The sequence below is a fragment of the Anolis carolinensis genome, chromosome 4 (assembly GCF_035594765.1).
Source record: "Anolis carolinensis isolate JA03-04 chromosome 4, rAnoCar3.1.pri, whole genome shotgun sequence".
NCBI classification, from domain to species: Eukaryota; Metazoa; Chordata; class Lepidosauria; order Squamata; family Dactyloidae; genus Anolis; species Anolis carolinensis.
Window position 1 is genome coordinate 124,202,016 of NC_085844.1, and position 20,285 is coordinate 124,222,300.

The 20,285-nt window shown below is 43.2% G+C and overlaps 1 protein-coding gene across 6 annotated transcripts in view; it reads right to left on the reverse strand.

The window, feature by feature from the left end:
* The window catches only part of cacna1e (calcium voltage-gated channel subunit alpha1 E), a 600,666-nt gene that overhangs the window by 372,910 nt on the left and 207,471 nt on the right, over positions 1-20,285 (reverse strand). For 5 of the 6 annotated variants that reach the window (XR_010005208.1, XM_062977736.1, XM_062977734.1 and 2 more), the window contains exon 3: positions 9,649-9,918. Coding sequence is in view for 5 of the 6 variants with exons in the window: in XM_062977736.1 (XP_062833806.1) it covers positions 9,649-9,918 (270 nt within the window). In the remaining variant the exon portion in view is untranslated. Of the gene's footprint in view, positions 1-9,648; positions 9,919-10,190; positions 10,716-20,285 lie in introns of those variants that run through there. The other variant, XM_062977738.1, reaches the window with a different exon arrangement.

Below are 20,285 nucleotides of genomic sequence, written 5' to 3' on the forward strand. Positions count from 1 at the left end.
TGAAGAAGCTGCAGTGAAATAAAAGGACTGCCACGTACCTTATTGTACTAGTTACCATAACACAGAAAACTTATTTTAGGGAGCCTATGTTTCTCAGAAGCTTCTTACCAGTATGTATATAGATTATTCTAGTGAGTAAATTCTGAAAGTAATTTTAAATAGTAACATTTCCTAGCCCTGCCGATTAGTATGAGACATCATCTGAGCTTCCTGCTTTCAGCCAATAGCTGGTACATTCTTGCAGTAGACGTGGAAAGTATTAAAACAATTATCTTCTATTGTTCCATATGGTAAAGAAAGCAGATTGCTGTTAATAAGAAGGAAAAGTAACACATCATTGCAATAAAGTACAAACTGAAGATGACTAATACCTTGGCAAATTCATGTATATGAAACACCTTAAGCTAACAAATGATGCACACCTGAAAAGAACTGCATGGATGGGGGCAGGAAAATATTCTGCATACATGTCTATTGAGACACTTCATCAAGCCAGAATACTGTTTCCTGCTTCTTGGCAGGGGGTTGGACTGGATGGCCCATGAGGTCTCTTCCAATTCTATGATTCTACATAGAGCAGCAGTCTGTAAAATTCAGAGTTTTGGGAAGCAAAGCTGGTTTTTATCAAAGCAAAAGAGGCTTCAACCAAAAGGCTTCAATGTAAGAGGTTCCGAGAGTCAATGTGGAGTAGTGGTTTGAGTGTTGGATTAGGACACTGGGAGACTGGGGACTGAATCCCTGCTCCGCCATGTAAACCTTGTGGGCGATATTCAATAAACCATGCTATCTCAATCACAGAGGAAGGCAAAGACAAACGCTGCCAAATAAATCTTGCCAAGGAACCTCCATGGTAAGTTTGCCTTAGCATCACCATTAGTCAAAATATATTGAAGAAACAACAAAAAAACCCAGAGGAGATTGGGATAACATGCATACATGTTGAAATAATGTTTATTTCCTCTAGTAAATCATGATGACATTTTTAATGTTGGGGATGGGTCCAGATAGATGAGATAGAGACTATAAAATGCTTTTGGGGAGTACAATTCCTAGATCCTTCAACCAACATGGCCAGTGGCATGATGTCTGCATGCAAAACAGTGTCAAATAGAAAATGCAACAAAATTGGGGCAAGCATTTTAAAGCTTAATTTTTAGCATGTTGTTCTTGTTATGTGCCTTCAAGTCATTTTGGAATTCTGATAACCCTAAGTTGAACTTACCATAGTTTGGGGTTTTTTGTTTTGTTTTGTTTTTTTGGCAAAGTTTGTTCTGAGAGAGTTGGGACTTGCCTTTTTCTAAGGCTGAGAGTGTGACTTGTCCAAGATGAATTCTATGGTCAAATGGGGATTTGAACCCTAGTCTAGTAGAGTTCTAGTTGAACAACTAAACCATTACATTTTTTAGAAAATATCCTATTTAACATTTTAAGAAAATGTAGAGAGCCAGCATACAGACAGCAAGATATAATGGTTTGAACACTGGTTATATGCATCTGGGCAACAGGAATCAAATCTCTGTACAGCCATGCAAATCCATAAAGTGACTTTTGGGCAAGTCACACTCGCCCAGCCCAAGAGGAAGACAAACCCTCTGAGAAAAAATCTCACCAAGAAAACCCTCTGACAGGTTTCCATTAGGGTTACCTTAAATTGGAAATTCTTGAAGGCACACAAAAACAACAAAGTACACGCTATTTCAGAATGCACAAGCAGATTGCTACTGGGTGAAACTGGAAAGATCCACTGACTTCAACACTTTCTGCACCAGCCAGTCAGATGATTCAAAGGAAATCCACAAGCAGGGAAAGGCAGTACAGTAGAGTCTCACTTATCCAACATTTGCTTATCCAACGTTCTGGATTATCGAACACAGTCTGCCTCCCACTCGGATCCACAGTTGTTTCTCTAGGCATTTTATGGATTTAATTTTCGACAGTGTTGTTACTGTAAGTTCATTTTATGCAATTCTATCTCTATTTGTTGTCAATTTGTCAGTAGCCAATGTTTTTGTTGTCAATGTTTTCAATATATTGCAATGTTTTGGTGCTAAATTCGTAAATTCAGTAATTACTACATAATGTTACTGTGTATTGAACTGCTTTTTCTGTTGATTTGTTGTAAAACATAATGTTTTGGAGCTTATTTGTAAAACCATAACATAATTTGATGTTTAATAGGCTTTTCCTTAATTCGTCCTTATTATCCAACATTTTTGCTTATCCAACGTTCTGCCAGCCCATTTATGTTGGATAAGTGAGACTCTACTGTACTTCCCTCTCTTACTGATACCAGTTGTTACCAGTACACCTCTATGCCTAAAAACATAAACATTTTGTTTAGCAATCAAGGCACTTTCATAATGTTGTAGTTTCAAAGGTACTTGGGATTTCTTTCTTGTTTTGGACTACCATTCCTAGAAACCTGTAGTCAGTACGGTCACACATTGTGACAGTAGAATTCTAAGAGATGTAGCAAAAAGAAAAATCAAATAAGCTTTGTAAAACAGTATATTCATCAGGAAATACACTTAAACATATTTGAAGCAACATCCTTTTTCTCTGGGAAAATAATTTGTGAGGAAGGGTTATTATTTTTCTTCTTCTATATGAGTGACCCATAGGCCATGATTCAGAGAAGTTGCTCCATGTACCCAAATGTTGACATGTACTATGATGTATTCTTTAAACATCAAGCCATATGCTGGATAGATAACTCTTTCATCATTAAACACACTTGTTTTTGCAACGTACATGAACCATACAGTTGAGACATTTGAAGCAACATAAATTCTTCCAACAGACTTCAGTAAGCTGCTAAGTAGGAAGGCTCCTTGAAATGTCCATACCTTTCTTACTCTAGCTGTCAGCCTGATAGGTCAACATATGATTTCACTCACACTGCGTGACAAAATACGGTACAAATCACAAACCTCATCAATGTGAATGGACCCTAGGAGACCACAAAGCTGTGCTCTTACAGAGATCTAGTTCATTTCAGTCAGACATCTGGAAAAAATAGAAGTTCCAATGAATACTATAAAGCCAGAGTGAAAGTGAATGGTACCAAACTATAGAAAAGTATTCAGCCTTTGGACAACTTAATGGGCTGTAATGAATATAATAAGAACGAATAAAGCTGCTTTGACTGGGTGTTTCTAATTTCCTGCTGAGAGAGATACTAAGAGAGATACAACTCTTGTGGAACAAGAATGTGTGGGATAGGTGACAGAAGATGACAACAAGGTCTGGTCACAGAATGAGGGTTGCTACGTTTATCCCACACATCCAAACTTGGGTCCCATGGAATTCTATATGCTAGTGTTCCTGAAAGAATTGCCAATTGGTAGGATTTCAGTTTCTTTTATCAGGTCATGTAGGTATGGGCTGACAAAAGTATAGGTAAACGTAAAGGTTTTCCCTGACATTAAGTCTAGTCGTGTTCGACTCTGGTGCTCATCTCCATTTCTAAGCCAAAGAGCCGGCATTCTCCGAAGACACCTCCAAGGTCATGAGGCTGGCAGGACTGTATGGAGAGCTGTTACCTTCCCACTGGAGCGGTACCTACTCACATTTGCATGTTTTCAAACTGCTAGGTTGGCAGAAGCTGGGCTAACAGTGGGAGCTCACCCTCCTCCCCGGACTTAAACTGCTGACCTTTCGGTCAGCAATTTTAGCAGCTCAGCGGTTTAATCCGCTGTGCCACTGGGAGTTTCTTATAAAGATAAAGGCTATTCTTTATCTTTATAAAGGCTATCCAAGGATTCTTGGAAGAAAGAGATTATCTCCCTCGCAGTCTGGTTTTAGGCCTGGTCACGGAATGGAGAAAGCTTAGGTCGCCTTGGGGGATGACCTCCGTAGAGAACTAGATGGGGAGTGCGTCCCTACTGGTTCTCCTAGATCTCTTAGTGGCTTTCATTACCATTGATTATGGTATCTTTCTGGGTTGGCTCTCCAGAATGGGCCTTGGGGGCATTGCTTTGCAGTGGCTCCCTTCCTTCCCGGAGGATTGTACTCAGAATGTGATGTTGGATCCCTGGCCATTGACCTGTGGGGTCCTGCAAGGTTCTATTCTTTCCCGCATGCTTTTCAACATCTACATGAAATTGCTGGGTGAGGTCATCCAGAGTTTTGGAGTTGGGTGCCATCTCTACATAGATGACACACAACTCTTTCCCAGCCCATTCCAAGGAAGCTTCTTGGATCCTGGACTGGTGCTTGGCAGCAGTGATGGACTGGATGAGGGCCAACAAGCTGGGACAGAGGTCCTCCTGGTCAGTTTTGACGCTGATCAGGGTATAGGGTAGTAACTTGTGCTTAACAGGGTTACATTCCCCCTAAGGACACAGGTCCGCAGTCTAGGTGTCCTCCTGGACTCATTGCTGACGCTTGAGGCTCAGGTCTTGGAGGTGGCCAAGAGGGCCTTCACATAGTTAAAACTGGTGCGCCAGCTGCAACCATACCTTAAAAAGCCTGACTTATCCACAGTGGTCCATGCCTTAGTTACATTTAGAATGGACTGCTGCAATGCACTCTATGTGGGGCTACCTTTGAAGACAACTCAGAAACTGCAGTTAGTGCAAAGATCGGCAGGCAGATTACTAACTGGAGCTAGTTATAGGGAACATACTATTAAAGCAGCTCCACTGCCCCTATTAAAGCAACTCCACTGGCTGCTGACAAGTTTCCAGGCCCAATTCAAAGTGCAGGTTATTACCTATAAAGTCCTATACACTTCAGGTCCAATCTATCTTTGAGACCCATCTCCTTCTATGAACCAGTGCAGGCTTTGAGATCTGCTGGGGAGGCCCTTCCCTTGGTCCCACCTCCATCTCAAGGGCAATTGGTGGGGACGAGAGAGAGGGCCTTTTTGGTGGCACCCTCCCAGCTCTGGAATGTCCTCCCTAGAGAAATTAGGCTAGCCCACACTCTACAAGTTTTTCAGTCAAATCTGAAAACATGGCTCTTTAAACAGGCCTTTGACCATGATTAGAATTTTAATAGTTAAATGTGAGGACTTATTGATTTGCTTCACCTTGGCACTTTGGATTATACTTGAATACAGCTTATTTTATATCTGCAGACACATGCTGTGTTTTACAGATTTTAAATATTATTAATGAGGATTTATATAATGTTTTATGTAAAATTGTTGTGTGGACTTATATTGACATTATTTTATTGACTTACGTATTTGTGTATTTTAAGTGTGTTGCACAGCACAGTGCTTTTGTAAGCCACCCCGGTCCCTTCAGGGAGATGGTGGCGGGATATGAATAAATTTTTGTTGTTGTTGTTGTTATTATTATTATTATTATTATTATTATTATTGGTTGTTCTCAAACTGTGATCCAGTGAGCCCTTGGGGCTCCGAGAGAAGTACTCAGGTGCTCCGCAGGCACTTCACCTCCTCTGGGGTTTTTGCTCTTATTCATGTTGTTATTTCTGCCAATCTAGCAGTTCGAAAATATGCAAATGTGAGTAGATAAATAGGTACCGCTTCAGCAGGAAGATAACGGCGCTCCATGCAGGCATGCCTGCCACATGATCTTGGAGGTGTCTACAGACAACGCCGGCTGTTTGGGTTAGAAATGGAGATGAGATGAGCACCAACCCCCAAAGCTGAACACAACTAGACCTAACATCAGGGAAAACATTTACCTTTACCTTACTGTTGTTGTTGTTGTCGTTGTCATCATCATTACAAAGGTTGGATGGCCATCTTTTGGAGGGGCTTTGATTGTGTTTTTCCTACATGGCAGAAGGGGGTTGAAGTGGATGGCCCCAGGGGTCTTCCACTGAAATATTGTTAAGTTTACATTGGTTGAAATTGTTCTTCATTTTCAATATTATAATTTTTGCACTGTGTGAATTAGTTCACACAAACACTCTCCATCCATCTGACACTCTCCCGGCCCATGCCTGATATGTATACATTAAACATATGTCGTAATATAATAAAATATAATATAATATGAGGGCTATCCAGAAAGTAGATTACGTTTTGGAATTAAGAATGAACAAAGTATAGGAGAAAACATTTACCATATGCAGTTGAAAGCCACACCCAAATACCGCTTCTCAACATAGTCGCCATTCAAATCTAGGCACTTATCATAGCGATGAATGAGCTTGGAAACTCCTTCCCCACTAAATTCTGCCACCTCCATTCTCAACAGTGTGCGACCCACCGCGTGGGGCCGGGCGTCCCCATGAAAGCAAAATCCCCGCGCTATTGCAATGCTGAAACACAGCCAGGCTGAACAATGCATGCACAAGGAAGAGAGGAGCAAAAGCAAGCAAGGAAGAACCCCGCTCTTGCTTCTTTTGCAAGGAGATCTCAAGAGAGAATCAAAACATTGTGGCTTCCCATCCCTTCCTGCTGGCTTAAGGAAAAGGCTCAGGCTTACCTAAGAAGGCCTGCTCGGCCTGGCTGCTGAGCAAGCTCCAGAAAGCGGCCTGGAGGAGAGCGGCATAGGCTCCTAAGGAGAAGCAGCCAGGATTGGCCAGGGCTTGCAAGCGGCCTGGAGGAGAGCGGCGTAGGCTCCCGAGGAGAAGCGGCCAGGGCTTGCTATCCGCCAGAGCTTGCAAGCCCTGGCCGATCCTTGCTGCTTCTCCTCGGGAACCTAAACCACTCTCCTCCAGGCCGCTTTCCGGAGCTTGCTCAGCAGCAAGCGCTTGCAAGCCCTGGCCGATCCTGGCTGCTTCTCCTTGGGAGCCTACGCCGCTCTCCTCCAAGCCGCTTGCAAGCCCTGGCCGATTGAAAGCCCCTCCAGTGAGAGATCTATATGTTGCTATAGGAGGCATCTCTTGTCTTGGCCTTAACTTTCCTGCTTCGGCTACTAGTACTCTCCTCACGGCTGCTGCTCTAGCTATGTGGTGCCCTGCTTATTGATATGAAGATACAATGTCACAGTCTCTGGACCTTCTTCCATGTGGTCCTGTTATTTGATACTGCTGAGTAAGGCATTTTGAATATTACGTTTTGCAGTCATAAAAAGTGATTGAGAAATGCTGCTGCTGAAAGATTTTGCACAATAGGCAGTTTCTGGATTTTTTTTACATAACCAAGGGTGGAGTAGGCAGACAAAAGGCTGGAATCATGTCATAGCCATTCTCTTTGATTTCAGTGGAGTGGACTGCAATCTAGAACATATGGGAGAGGGGATACAAGTAACCCATGATTCAAAAATTGCAGTTCTCACCATCACAGAAATGTCTCCCTGCCGATTCTGTATGTTTTCCTGTGTCTGAATGCCTGCCATTCCATTCTATAGGGAAAATATAAAATTCTGCACTGGCAATTGAAAGCAGAGCGAGGGTAAAATCTCTTCTTTACCTGTGACAAATAACAACCCACTCCTTTTTAACAGGGGCATCTCTGAGGGTGCAACATCTCCCCATGAGCACTAAGAACACTGACACATTTTGAATAAACCCTATTACAGTAGAGTCCCACTTATCCAAGCTAAACGGGCTGGCAGAAGCTTGGATAAGTGAATATGTTGGATAATAAGGAGGCATTAAGGAAAACCCTATTAAACATTAAATTAGGTTATGATTTTACAAATTAAGCACCAAAACATCATTTTATACAACAAATTTGACAGAAAAAGTAGTTCAATATGCAGTAATGTTATGTTGCAATTACTGTATTTATGAATTTAGCACCAAAATATCACAATATATTGAAAACACTGACTACAAAAATGGCTTGGATAATCCAGAGGCTTGGATAAGCGAGGCTTGGATAAGTGCGACTCTACTGTATATACAGGCCTTCCTTCTATGCATACCCTCAGCTAAAAGAACTTTTTGAGCCTCTATCTCAAACCAGATGCCTTGCTCTGGGTGGGGCTGCTCAGAGAAAGAGACAGGATCTTGCACATCACACATTTTCCTTCACAGCAATTTGGAATTCAATTCAGTAACTTTTTACGCCAGGATGAAAATTAATCACATAATGATTTGCATTAGAATGATTCAAATTAGAATCACCACTCTGTAGATAAACACACTCCGAAATGGTGGGAAAGACCTTGCTTTTTTAGCATTCTTTTACCACCATCACAGCATGTACAAAAAGGCAGGTCATAGCAAGCTATGGCGAATTCAGCAAGCCTGAAGGAACCCGGAGCCTAGAGTGAGTATTCAACAGAAACACCCTGACCTGTCCATGGTGCTGAATGAAGAATTCTTTGGCCTGCTGGTCTGGGGGCAGAGGGTTCTTTCCCCGGGGCTGATTGTACTATCGGCATTGCTTAGCCATGGCTCGGTTCAGACAAAAAGGCACAATCTCGTCCACAATGGGGGCCGACCCTCTCAACAGGCAGCCCAGATGTGCCAAGTGTGGTGAAAAGAGCCATTTGCCTTGACTACTTGAACTAGAAATCAGCCATACAAAAGCCTGGCAGGGAGAAATGGTGGGCGTGGGTGGGCTTGAGGTAGTTAAAGCAATAACTCTATGCTTTAGTGTCTTGTGCTTTCGAGCCCTCCCTTCCCAAAGAGAGGAGGGGGGTTCAGTTCATGGCAAGAAAACAGCCAATGCATCCAGCTACAGTCAGATTTAAATCACCCATGTCTTAATGTGGTTCAACTGTCATGAGCCCAATTCCCAACTCTTGGGAGAACAGTGCCTGGCCTCTTTCAACAGGGCAACAACATGACAGTGCCTGAGGTAGCAATGAAAAGACTCCCCTCAGCCCAATGCCCTCCCAACATACTGGACCACACACACACACACACACACACACACACACACACATCTTTATCCAAAATGTTGTTGTTGTGATGGGCATATTGTTCAACATATCTCAAGGGGTTTGGGGTGGGATGCTTTATCTTAACACCAGAAATGACCACATGTTTATTTCTGCAAGAAAACGACTATACTACGTAAGAGATGGGGAAATGAGGAAGATGCTATAGAAAAAAATCCATGGCACATTACAATCAAATTTACATTAATATGCTGTCTTTCAGGGGGTTTTTTCCATTTAGGAGAAGAATGGGAAGTGATTCTGTCTAAGGTCTACAAAGTGAAAGAGGGTCCATAATTTGTTCTGCCCACACTTTTGTTTCAGTCAATAATAAGGTAATTATTTCACCTAAACCAACTTACATTGCTATAAATGAAGGTTCCTCCAGCCTGTAGAAGAGTTCTGTGCAATTTAAAAGCTTGCCTACTGTTGCACCACATCCAAACTCATTCAAATCAAAAGAATGCAATGCCTGTTGAGGATGGATTTCTTGCAAAAGGTTGAACAAAGTCTCGAGACAGGTATATTGACTACACAGAACAAGCCCCAGGGAACCTTTACAAATGAGTGAAGGGATCTCTTGAGAATGCTACATAAGGAATTAAGATTTGGAAAGAGGTAATGATTAAATGTGCAACACAGATAACAAGGTGAGAAGACAGACAGGTTGCAACATCAGGAAAATTAGAAAGACAAGAAAACCTAAAGAAGCGGTGAAAATAAAAAAGTTAGGGTAGGACTTAGTGCCACCCTCTCCAAGTGGCCGGATACAGAATGGAATGGGAGCCAGGAGAGCTTACCTTTACCCATGTTGCCGGTTTAGCAGGTAGCACACATGATATGTAAAACTCAGCTGGGAAGGTGCAGGAGAAGAGGGAACAAGAAAGGATATGGCCAGTCGATAAGCTTCTTGGCGTATTTCCTGACAATATTGTCTTCCCCAAAGATGAAGAGAGATCTGTTGACTGTGAAGCAGTTCTGTCGGACAGGTATGGGGTTGTACAGTGCCATCGTCCTGGCCCGTTGGGCTTTGGTTTGCTTGTACGCTTGTACCGGGGTTCCTCCTGGGGGTGCAGGGGCTCCCTGACGGTTCCTGTTCTGTTCGGTGGCTCCATCACCGGATCCCACCCTGCCAGCCATCGCCTCACCAAAACGAGCCATTCTGGAAGGAAAAGAGAGAAGTGATCTGATCAAGGCCCCCTCCTGCCCACAAAAAAAGCAGTCCAGCAGCAAGCAAGGTGCGTGGGGAGGAGCGGGGTGGTGGTCTTCCCACAAAAGCACCCCCTCTAGCCTCTTCCTTGTTGATGCTTTTAAAGCCACACGTTCATAGACTCCTCCATTCCTCTGAAAGCAGCACTTAGTAGCCAGGCATACAATCCTTTCAATACAAAGCACAAGGCATTTTTGAAAGAAAGGGGGGGAAAATCCACCTACAACTGAGCCAACTCAGCAAACAAAAGCCATGCCGAATGCTTCAGAGAATAGCCAGATTTCTCCTAAAGGGAGGTAGGTGTGTATGTGTGCGTGTATCAGTGTGTGTGTGTGTGTGTGTGTGTGTGTGCGTGCAAGCTAGAAGAGGCAAGCTCAGATTCAGTCCCTTTTTTCGTGGAGCTCTCTGCACCGAGGATGGGCTTTTAATCAGAGGCGTTCTCCTGCTCCTCCTTTTCCTCCTCCTCCTGGCTTTGTTTAAGGACAATAACCAAAATAATAATAATAAAACAGGGTCTCTCTCCTTCTCCACTTCCTTCCTCGGACCCCCACCAAGGATCCAATCTAGAGGCACTCGGGGTGGTTGTCAAAATTAGACAGGAAAGGGGCTGTAATCCAAGCCCTTCCATCTGCCCGTCAGGAAAGGGAGAAAATTGCCATTGGGTGAGAGAGCGAAGATGAGAAGAGGTGGAGAAACAGGTTGCAGCCCACTCCGCTCTAGTTAGAGAGCAAAGTGCTTCAACTTCCTTGCAGCCGGCTCCATCTTTCTGCTTAAAACGAGAAAAATTATCTCAATTTATTCCTGAAAGGAGTGGGGAAAGAAGCATCCATCTCCCTCACTTTCTCCCACACATGTACCTTTCACAAGAGAATTAATACCATTATTTGAAACAGGAGTGAATGCTAACAATGGCTTTGACTAAGCTTGTGTGCCCTTCTATTCATTCTCTCCCCCCCCCTCTTTCTACACACACACACTAGAGAGAGGGGAGGGGGAGAATGAATTTCTGTTTAACAACCAGATTAATTTTCCCAAAGGAGGATAAGAAAGAAGGGAAGGAGGAGGGTCATCAAAGAACAAAGAAATTGCCTTTGCTAACATCTGATCCATAAGTATCTTTTCAGCAACCTTGGAAAAGTTACTTTTTACTACAGCTTCAAGAACCACCCATCCAGCAAGGCCATCTCATACTCTTAGCACTCCCTCCCTGCATCTCTCAAATAAAATTCAGAGAAAGAAAATGGGAGTGAAATGTAGTCCTGAATATTTCCCATACTCTTCTTTTATGCAATTGCTTGTAACATGTCCAGGAATGAGCATGACAATATAGGATGTTTTCTGTCCATCCATGTCTGTCTGTCTCTAACCATACCCCCCACCTTTCCAACTCTGGAAGAAAACTTCTTCCCAGCAAAACATATCTAAGAAGGCTTGCAATTGGATGCCTCAAACAAGGACATCTCGGCATGATTGGAATGTAGCAAAATTGGCTGGACATTGAGTTGACATATTGTAAATGTTCATAGATGATTGCTGTTTAGATTAATGTTTGACATTTAAAGAACAAGGGATGTTATTCTTTTAAAACTGACATTTGCATTGCTTTTTAGTCTGTTGTCCTTGAGTACTTTCAAAAAGACAAGCCTGCTGATAAATGACAGACGTTATTACATTACATATATTTGTACAAAACTGAAAGAAGGCAGAAACCTCAGACCTCTGTCCAAATCTGTGATTAATGTTGCTGTAGTTGGCACCCCAGACTGTTATTTACTGCAGCCATCTTATGTTTATCAGCCCACTCAGCCACTCCCAGTGTCCTGAATAATTCTGGGATAGAATAGCCTTGTATAAAAGACTGGGTGAAATTGCGTGATCCCTACCTGCCAGTTCAGATTTTGCTTTAACAAAAATGCAGTAGAGATCATTGCTGAATTATTTCAATATTGCCACCAAGATTTTCTTACCAACTGTTAATTTCTTGGGGCAAGGATGGGAAGACACTCCCCTCCACTTTGGCCTGAATTCTATTTAGGATGCGACCAAGAGGGCCATATGCCATCAGTAGGTTGGTATAAAGAAAGCATGTGAGGGAAACCGAAATGACATAGGTAAAAAGCCTCATATAGTTTGTATCTATTTGAACCCTTCCTCACCAAGAATACAAAATACACCTTCAATTTAGTAAGATCTTCTAAGGTCAATGCAATCTTGGTACAGCTGGACTGGCTGAACACTGACATGGCATCATGGAGGATTTGGCCCAGTGAATGTGGCCACCATCATGGTCAGTCCAGGGCCAGTACAGAGCATAATGTTCCAGATTGACCTTACATTAAGCAGCTAGTGTAGACGCAGCTAAAATTTGCCCTTCTTGTGTGAAGAAGGCTAGACAGTATTTTCTCATACTCATCTCTTACTAACCTTTTTCTACCTTCACAGTCAAAATGCAGATTGTAAGCTCCTGAGGAACTGACACTAAGGTTTGGACATCCCTGTCCTTCCTGTTGTTTTGAAAATCAAAATCCTAGAAATCCCACTAGACAAGACTGATGGTAAGAGATTGTGGGAACTACATTCCAAGATATCACAAGAACAAGATGTTAGCGAACCAATCCCACTGTATGCACATTAGTTGGCTGTGACTGGCAACCTCATCAGATGGGCAAAATTGCCTGTCCTACAACACTTCAACTTCACTTGAGGAACAAAGCCTGTCAGCTACCATCATACAATGTCGATCTACTACTGGCTGGGCTCCGTACCTCAAGTGAAGTCAAAGTGTTGTAAGAGGTAGTGCCAACAACATGGTAGATGTCCCCTGTTGCATAGGAAACAATGGGGGGAAGCCGGGGTAGTGACACTTCCTCCTATGGGATGAGTGGGGAGTCCCACCCACCACAATGTGATGAGGTCCATAGTGGGAAAGTGCAGGAGGGGACAGTCATGCCGCTTTTCCTGGCCACCTGTGCTCCAGGAGTGCAAGACAGCTGTCAAAACACCCACCACCAGCTCTGTATAGGAATTGGCTATGGGATGGCACATGGAACCTAACAGCTCTTGTGGCTCTGAGGTTGGGGAAAGGTTAAAGGGCATTTTAAATCAGACATCATATCCACAAGCCTTATCCACGCACTCTCCTTACTAAACAGAACAAACTGCAGCCTTCCAGATGTTACTGTAACACAACCCCCATCAACTCTAATCATGATGTTTAATAATGAGGAATACAGGAGTTGTAGCCTGGCACCTGGAGAGCCACATAAAATGATCTTGACACATTTGGGTTAGAACACAAAGAACAGTAAAGGGGAACCACCATGGAAGCAAGCAAATTTGGAAAACGTAGATTCACATCCACATTCAACCACAAAATTGACCTGATGGCTTTGGGTACATCATTCTCCCATGTCCCTACCTAATAGAGTTTGGGGAATATAAAAATGGCATAAAGCTGAGTAATGCTGTCCATAGCAACTTGGAGGAAAAGTGATACAACAGATGGAGCAAGAGAGGAAAGAAATGATGCCAAGAACCTGTAGAAATGTTCACAGTATACAAGTAGCCCAGTGAAAGCTCAATGAATAGTAAAAATGTGAGCTCTAGAACATGTGGAAAAGAGCCAGATGTGCAAAAGGGGGTTGCAATGCATGTGTAAATGTTTCAGGTAAGTGCAGGATAAAGCCAGAGAAATCCAAGCTCTCCTTCTATAATCTCATGCACATTTCTGCATCACAACAAATCATTTGGGGCCGGGCTGTGGCGCAGGCTGGTAAACAGCTGCTGCAATAAATCACTCTGACCATGAGGTCATGAGTTCGAGGCCAGCCCGTGGCGGGGTGAGCACCCATCAATTAAAATTAAAATATAGCCCTTGTTCGTTGCTGACCTAGCAACCCGAAAGATAGTTGCATCTATCAAGTAGGAAATAAGGTACCACTTATAAAAGTGGGGAGGAAAGTTTAACTAATTTACAACGTTGGAATGAGGAAGTGCCATCAGAGTGGATGATGAAGCAGCTGCTCCCCCCTGTGGCCAGAATCGAACATCCCCTCAGGAGAAGGTTAAATTGCCTCTGCATCTGTCTGTCTGTTGTCTCTGTCTCGGTTCGATGTGTTTATGGGCATTGAATGTTTGCCCTATATGTACATAATGTGATCCGCCCTGAGTCCCCTTTGGGGTGAGAAGGGCAGAATATAAATACTGTAAATAAATAAATAAATAAATTTAGATAAGCAGATATTTCTCTGCTTTGCAGAAGCATACGAGAAGCTCGACCTCTCATTCAGAACATCCGTAGGAAGACCAAGGTGCTTGTTTATAAAGTCATTGTCCTCCCAACCCTGCTATAGACCTGGGAAACATGGACTGTCTACAGAGGTCACACTCAACTCCTGGAGCAATTCCACCAGCATTGCCTCCGAAAAATCCTGCAAATCTTCGAAAAATGTCAGCATGCTGGAAGAAGCAAAGACCAGCAGCATTGAAGTGATGCTCCTATGCCATCAACTCCGCTCTACTGGGCACATTGTCTGAATGCCCGATCACCATCTCCCAAAGCAGTTACTATACTCCCAACTCAAGAACAGGAAACGTATTGTTGGTTGTGCAGGAAAAGAGATTTAAAGATGGGCTTAAAGCCAACCTTAAAAACTGTGGCATAGACACTGAGAACTGGGAAGCCCTGGCCCTTGAGCAATCTAACTGGAGGTCAGCTGTGACCAGCAGTGCTGCAGAATTCAAAGAGGCACAAATGGAAGGCTTAAGGGAGAAACGTGTCAAGAGGAAAGCGCATCAAGCCAACCCTGACCGGGACTGCCTTCTGGAAACCAATGTCTTCACTGTGGGAGAACATGTGGATCAAGAATAGGGTTCCACAGCCACCTATGGACCCACCGCCAAGACACTTCGCTTGGAGGACCATCGTCCTCAGTCTACAAGGAATTGCCTAAGTAAGTAATTTTATTTATTATTTAAGAACAGGGATATTGCTTTTCATTTTTAAAGTCTGCAATGCAGCTTTCAATTGGGCAAAACACTAAGCACAAGATAGTCTAACAGCTTATTCATGCAACCAAACAAAAGCATAAATGACAAATAAGTCAGACCCTAAAGCAAAATTGCTATGTCCAAGTAAGCCAATACAAAGTAAGAATTGCAACTAGTAAAACGTCAAAGAGAAAACAACTCCCCTGATATGTAGGTATACCTGCAGATTAAACATGGGCATTTAAAAGCAGAATAGAATAGTTTTAAAATGGTGTCTAAATGAAATCATGCTAGTAACAACTACTTAATTTATCAAAGAAGGGCATCCCATAAAAGAGCTGGCAACTTTAAAAATGCCCTCTCCTCGACTGCTTCCCAGGTATCCTTGAAAGGTGAAGCACTGTGAAATAGGCCTATACTACATACTGTTTCAAATGCAGTTTTATCAATTGTTTCCAGATTAAATGGTTTCAGATCACAAAGACTGCTGGATCTCTAGGGAAGTTATTTGTCTGTTGCTAATGGAGTTGAGGCATTACCGGTGTCTTTTATTGCCCTTTGTCTCGTGTCCTCACAGAGGCTAAGAAGGACAATTTGCCTCCAATGAAATCCTTCTAGAGTCAGACCATCTTAAATAACAGAGTAACATAGTCCTGTGATTGTAACGACTTAACTTTTCCTACATTATTTTACACTTATTTTTCTAATGAAAAAATCAGTGAAGCAGCTAATAAAGGCATAGCTCTTTTGTGGATTTGGGGTTTTACTGTATGGCCAACACTGCTACTTCTGAATATGTTCCTCAGATTCCACTATGACAGCTAATATCATGTTGGATTAGTTTGTGGGACTTTTCCATTCACTTGGGTGTATGAACACACAACCTTGGCAACAAAATTTGATTTCTGGATATCATACTAATGACACTTTATCCATAGACATTGTTCGTTTACTTGAGCCCATTTCTGCAGAGACAGGATTCCATAGCGACAGAGTGGTTCACCATATCGACTGAAGTTTGCATCTTTATAGCACTCTTGTGTCCCAAAAGACAAAAGATACCATGAGGAGCAGAAGCATTTGGTATGCATATTGATCTCTCACTCACAGACCGATTCTTCCTTGAGGAAACTCAGAGTGGCTGGAAAATTGAGCCCAGGTGCCAGATATCTCTGTCCTATGTAATGGCTAAGGATCCCTTAGTAAATCCAGAGAGGAAACACAGTCCAAACTACCTACAGATGTGGCCTCAGCTCTTCTTGCTCGACCTATGCAAACCGACATGGCTCACTCACTGCCAGTTCTTTCCTACAGATAGTTGAGAGTTTAACAACTGAAGGCTAAAAAAATCAGACTGATTTCTTACAGGGACAGATTCTGCCCTAAAGTAATCTGATGTAGCCTAATAATATAATGTAGCCTATAGAACATTTTTCTACCATATATCTCTCCAAGTAAAGAATGATGGCGTCATTCCTGGCTTCATGGTTCCTTTTGCTTGTGTTAATTCTGCTTGTAGCATGGTCAACAGCCAAGCAACGATCCCCTGTAGCAAGCCAAATGTTGCCACTCTCTCTGGCATGACATCCAGGCCACTAGTGTATTTATGGCTTCATTCTGTGAAATCAGCAAATATTTCTGGGCACTGAGAATGAGTGTTGCCTCCTTTGGCACAATGTATTAATTGTTGCTGACGTTGACCACGCAGCAATACCAACTATTGTAAAATAAAAAATAAACAATCCAAACAGAAGCCTCTTCCCAAAAAATAGATGAGGAACCAACAAATTCCAAAATGTAAACAACTCCTTGTTATGAAAAGTTTTCATATTTTTGTCTTATACATTTTCCCTTAAACTTAATTTGGAAGGAGTAGATATAATACAATACACTAAATTCAGAGCCATCCATATATAATAGGACTGAACTCAAGTGATAAAGAAACAATAAATATGGTAAGTACCCCTCCACCGAACCGCCAAATACTTTGATGTTCCCATGATAACATTACCAGATTTTGTTTTCTTTGCTTCGTTGGAGACTACAATTGCTTTAAAATACTTGTTTTATTTACATATATACAAAGCTGAGCCATTTTATAGCAGGCCCACTAATATTAAGATTACAAAGAGAGAGAGAGAAATTGTTTCATGCACCTCAAAGGAACTCGGTTTCAGACATTTCACAGCTTTGAAACACAAATGTTGCAATTCGAATTTCAGAACCAGAGACTGGAGATGTTAATTTATTGGACCCCATCTTCCAGAATCCCTTAGACTGTTGATTCCCAAAATGGTAAGCCATGATGAGTGCTTCTCTGGCAGCCATTGTCTGCTATTCTGCAGAGAGTTTTCATAAAAGTAAACAATTACAGCCAATGGACACAAATACAGCATCGTTTCCTGGCATATGTGAAATGTGGGATTGCCAGCCCTCTCCCCCCCCCCCTCCCAAGCTAATTGATAGCTTAAGAAGTACTATTTTGGTTCACATAGCTCCTGGGTATGCTGCCACAAGGAGTCTGGGAATGTAAATCTCTAAACACCATTTAAAGTTACCCGAACCACCATCACAGCTTCTTCCTTTCTTAAACGTACATACATAAACACATATTCATGCAGGTGTTCCTGCAGAAACTAACAGCTGAAATCCCACTTTCTACTAATATATTACCTAAGTTGAAGTTTGAAGCAACAATTGTGTTCTTTTATCAGTCACCCAATTAATCTATATCAATATCAATATATCTATAGTATCTATATCTAGGTAAAGGTAAAGGTAAAGGTTTCCCCTGACATTAAGTCTAGTCATGTCAGACTCTGGGGGTTGGTGCTCATCTCCATTTCTAAGCCGAAGAGCCGACGTTGTCTATAGACACCTCCTAAGTCATGTGGAGTGCCGTTACCTTCCCACAGAATCTGCATGGAGTGCCTTTACCTTCCCACAGAATCTGTATCTATTGATCTACTCACATTTGCATGCTTTTGACTGCTAGGTTGACAGAAGCTGGGGCTATTAGCAGGAGCTCACTCCACTCCCCAGATTTGAACCACCAACCTTTCGGTCAGCAAGTTCAGCTGCTCAGCGGTTTAACTTGCTGTGCCACCTGGGGCTCCCTATATCTATCTATATCTAATATTAATAGTCAGTGTTTGTTTGACTGTATGTTTCTATGTGTGTATGTTTGTGGGCAGCAGAGTATTTTCTGGCTGGGGCTTCGACTTCCACAGACCACTGCGATCCCCACAAATGATGGACCCAGACCAAATTTTGGACACAGACACACACACACCCCGACCCATGACCCACTTTACATCCTGATGAAGTTTGTTGGAGGATGGACCACAGATGATGGGATACGAAGGACCTTCACCTGCTTTCACAGATCACCCCCATGAATGTCAGACCTGGTCCAAACTTGGGACACAGGAGCCCCGCATGATGCACTTTATGTCCTGGTCCATTCATAACATCGAAAAACAAAAAAAGCCTTGGTCCATAAATGATCTTTGTGGCTTTGAAAAATCCCTGAGCGTCATGAATATCTGCAAGGTGTTGGATTTCTTCAGCCTTCTTTGTCCACCAGATGTTCTTGAGTTCTCTGGTCCTTCTTTGGACCTCAGCTTTTGCACTGGCATAGATCTTTTTCTTGGCAACACAGTTGGTGTCTCTCTGCCATGTTTGGAAAGCTTTCCTTTTGTTGTCAATTAGCTGTTGAATCTCTTTGTCGTTATCATCAAACCAGTCTTGATGTTTCTTAGTTTGGTATCCAATGGTTTCTTCACAGGCTGTGATGATGGAGGTCTTCAGTTTGTTCCAATGTTCCTCAACATTTTCGGGGTGTTCTGTGGGTAGATGATCCTTGAGTGTTGTTTGGAGAAGGGCTCGTTTGGAGGGCTCCTGAAGGGCTTGGGTGTTCATTTTGCGCCTTGTTTTTCTTCCTTGGAGTCTGCGTTTTGGGGCGATCTTGATAGCCATCGTGGATCGGATTAACCTGTGGTCTGTCCACCAGTCATCAGCACCTATCATGGCTCTTGTGAGAAGCACATCATGGCGGTCTCTGGCACGTGTAATAACATAGTCCAAGAGGTGCCAATGCTTTGACCGAGGGTGCTTCCATGATGTCTTGAGCTTGTTTTTCTGGCGGAAGAGCGTGTTGGTGATGACAAGGTTGTGCTCTCCGCATTTGGTGAGAAGCAAGATGCCATTCGAGTTGCTGTTTCCGACCCAGTCTTTTTCTATGATCCCTGGCCACAGGTCGGAGTCCCTTCCGACTCTTGCATTAAAGTCCCCCAGGAGGATGATTTTGTCCTCCTTAGGTATCTCCGATAGGATGGTGTCCAGCTGACAGTAAAATTTTTCCTTGATGTCTTCGTCAGCATCTACAGTTGGTGCATAGGCGCATATGATGGTTGCCTGTTGGTTTTTGGCAAGGTTAATTCGGAGGGTTGAGAGTCGTTCGTTGATGCCAGTGGGTGCTTCAGTCAGGTGCTTCACCAGGTCGTTTCTGATAGCAAAGCCAACTCCGTGTATTCTTCGCTCTTCTTCAGGCAGTCCCTTCCAGAAGAAGGTGTAGCCTCCTTTTTCTTCCTTCAGCTGTCCCTCTCCTGCTCTCCGGGTCTCCTGAAGGGCTGCTATGTCGATCTTAAAGCGTCCCAGCTCCCTTGCAATGATAGCAGTCCTGCGTTCGGGGCATTCACTGTCAGTGTTATCCAACAGTGTCCGTACGTTCCATGTTCCAAAATTCATTTTTCTTTTTTGGCCACAGAGTGGTGACCCCTCTGGACGCGGCAGTCCAGTCAGGGTAGGAGAGGCAGACTATGTTTAGGGCACCTTTTCTAGCCCCTTCCCCGTGTGGGGTGAGCAGAGCGGATGCTGAAAAGGGCTGCTCAGTTATGGATACAGCTGCCGGACTACTCAACTGCCTCGGTCCTTGAGGTAGAACGACTGAGTCCATATCCATGTGCCAGTCTGTGACTAGGGGCTTCCAGATTTCACAGTCCTGCCCCCGTTGCCACCCGCTGATCGCCATGGGACTTTTTTGGTTTGTTTTTATTTTTGTTGGAAGACGCCTGTGCGTGATTTTTTTTAATGTGTGGAGGTCGGTGCACGGCCGGTCAACACACAGTCTTCACAGAGTGAGGTTCCAGCAGTGGTGTGGTTAACATAACGAGAGTGGCTTCTCAGTCTGTTGCAGCCTTCTTCCGCCTTCACAGCCGTTGTAACATGTACCATGTTATCCTCCACCTGCTCCGCTGTTGAGGTTTTTGGGTCTTCGGATTGTGCTTGGTCTGGAACCTCCCCTGCGGCCACTCCTGGGAGTGCATCAC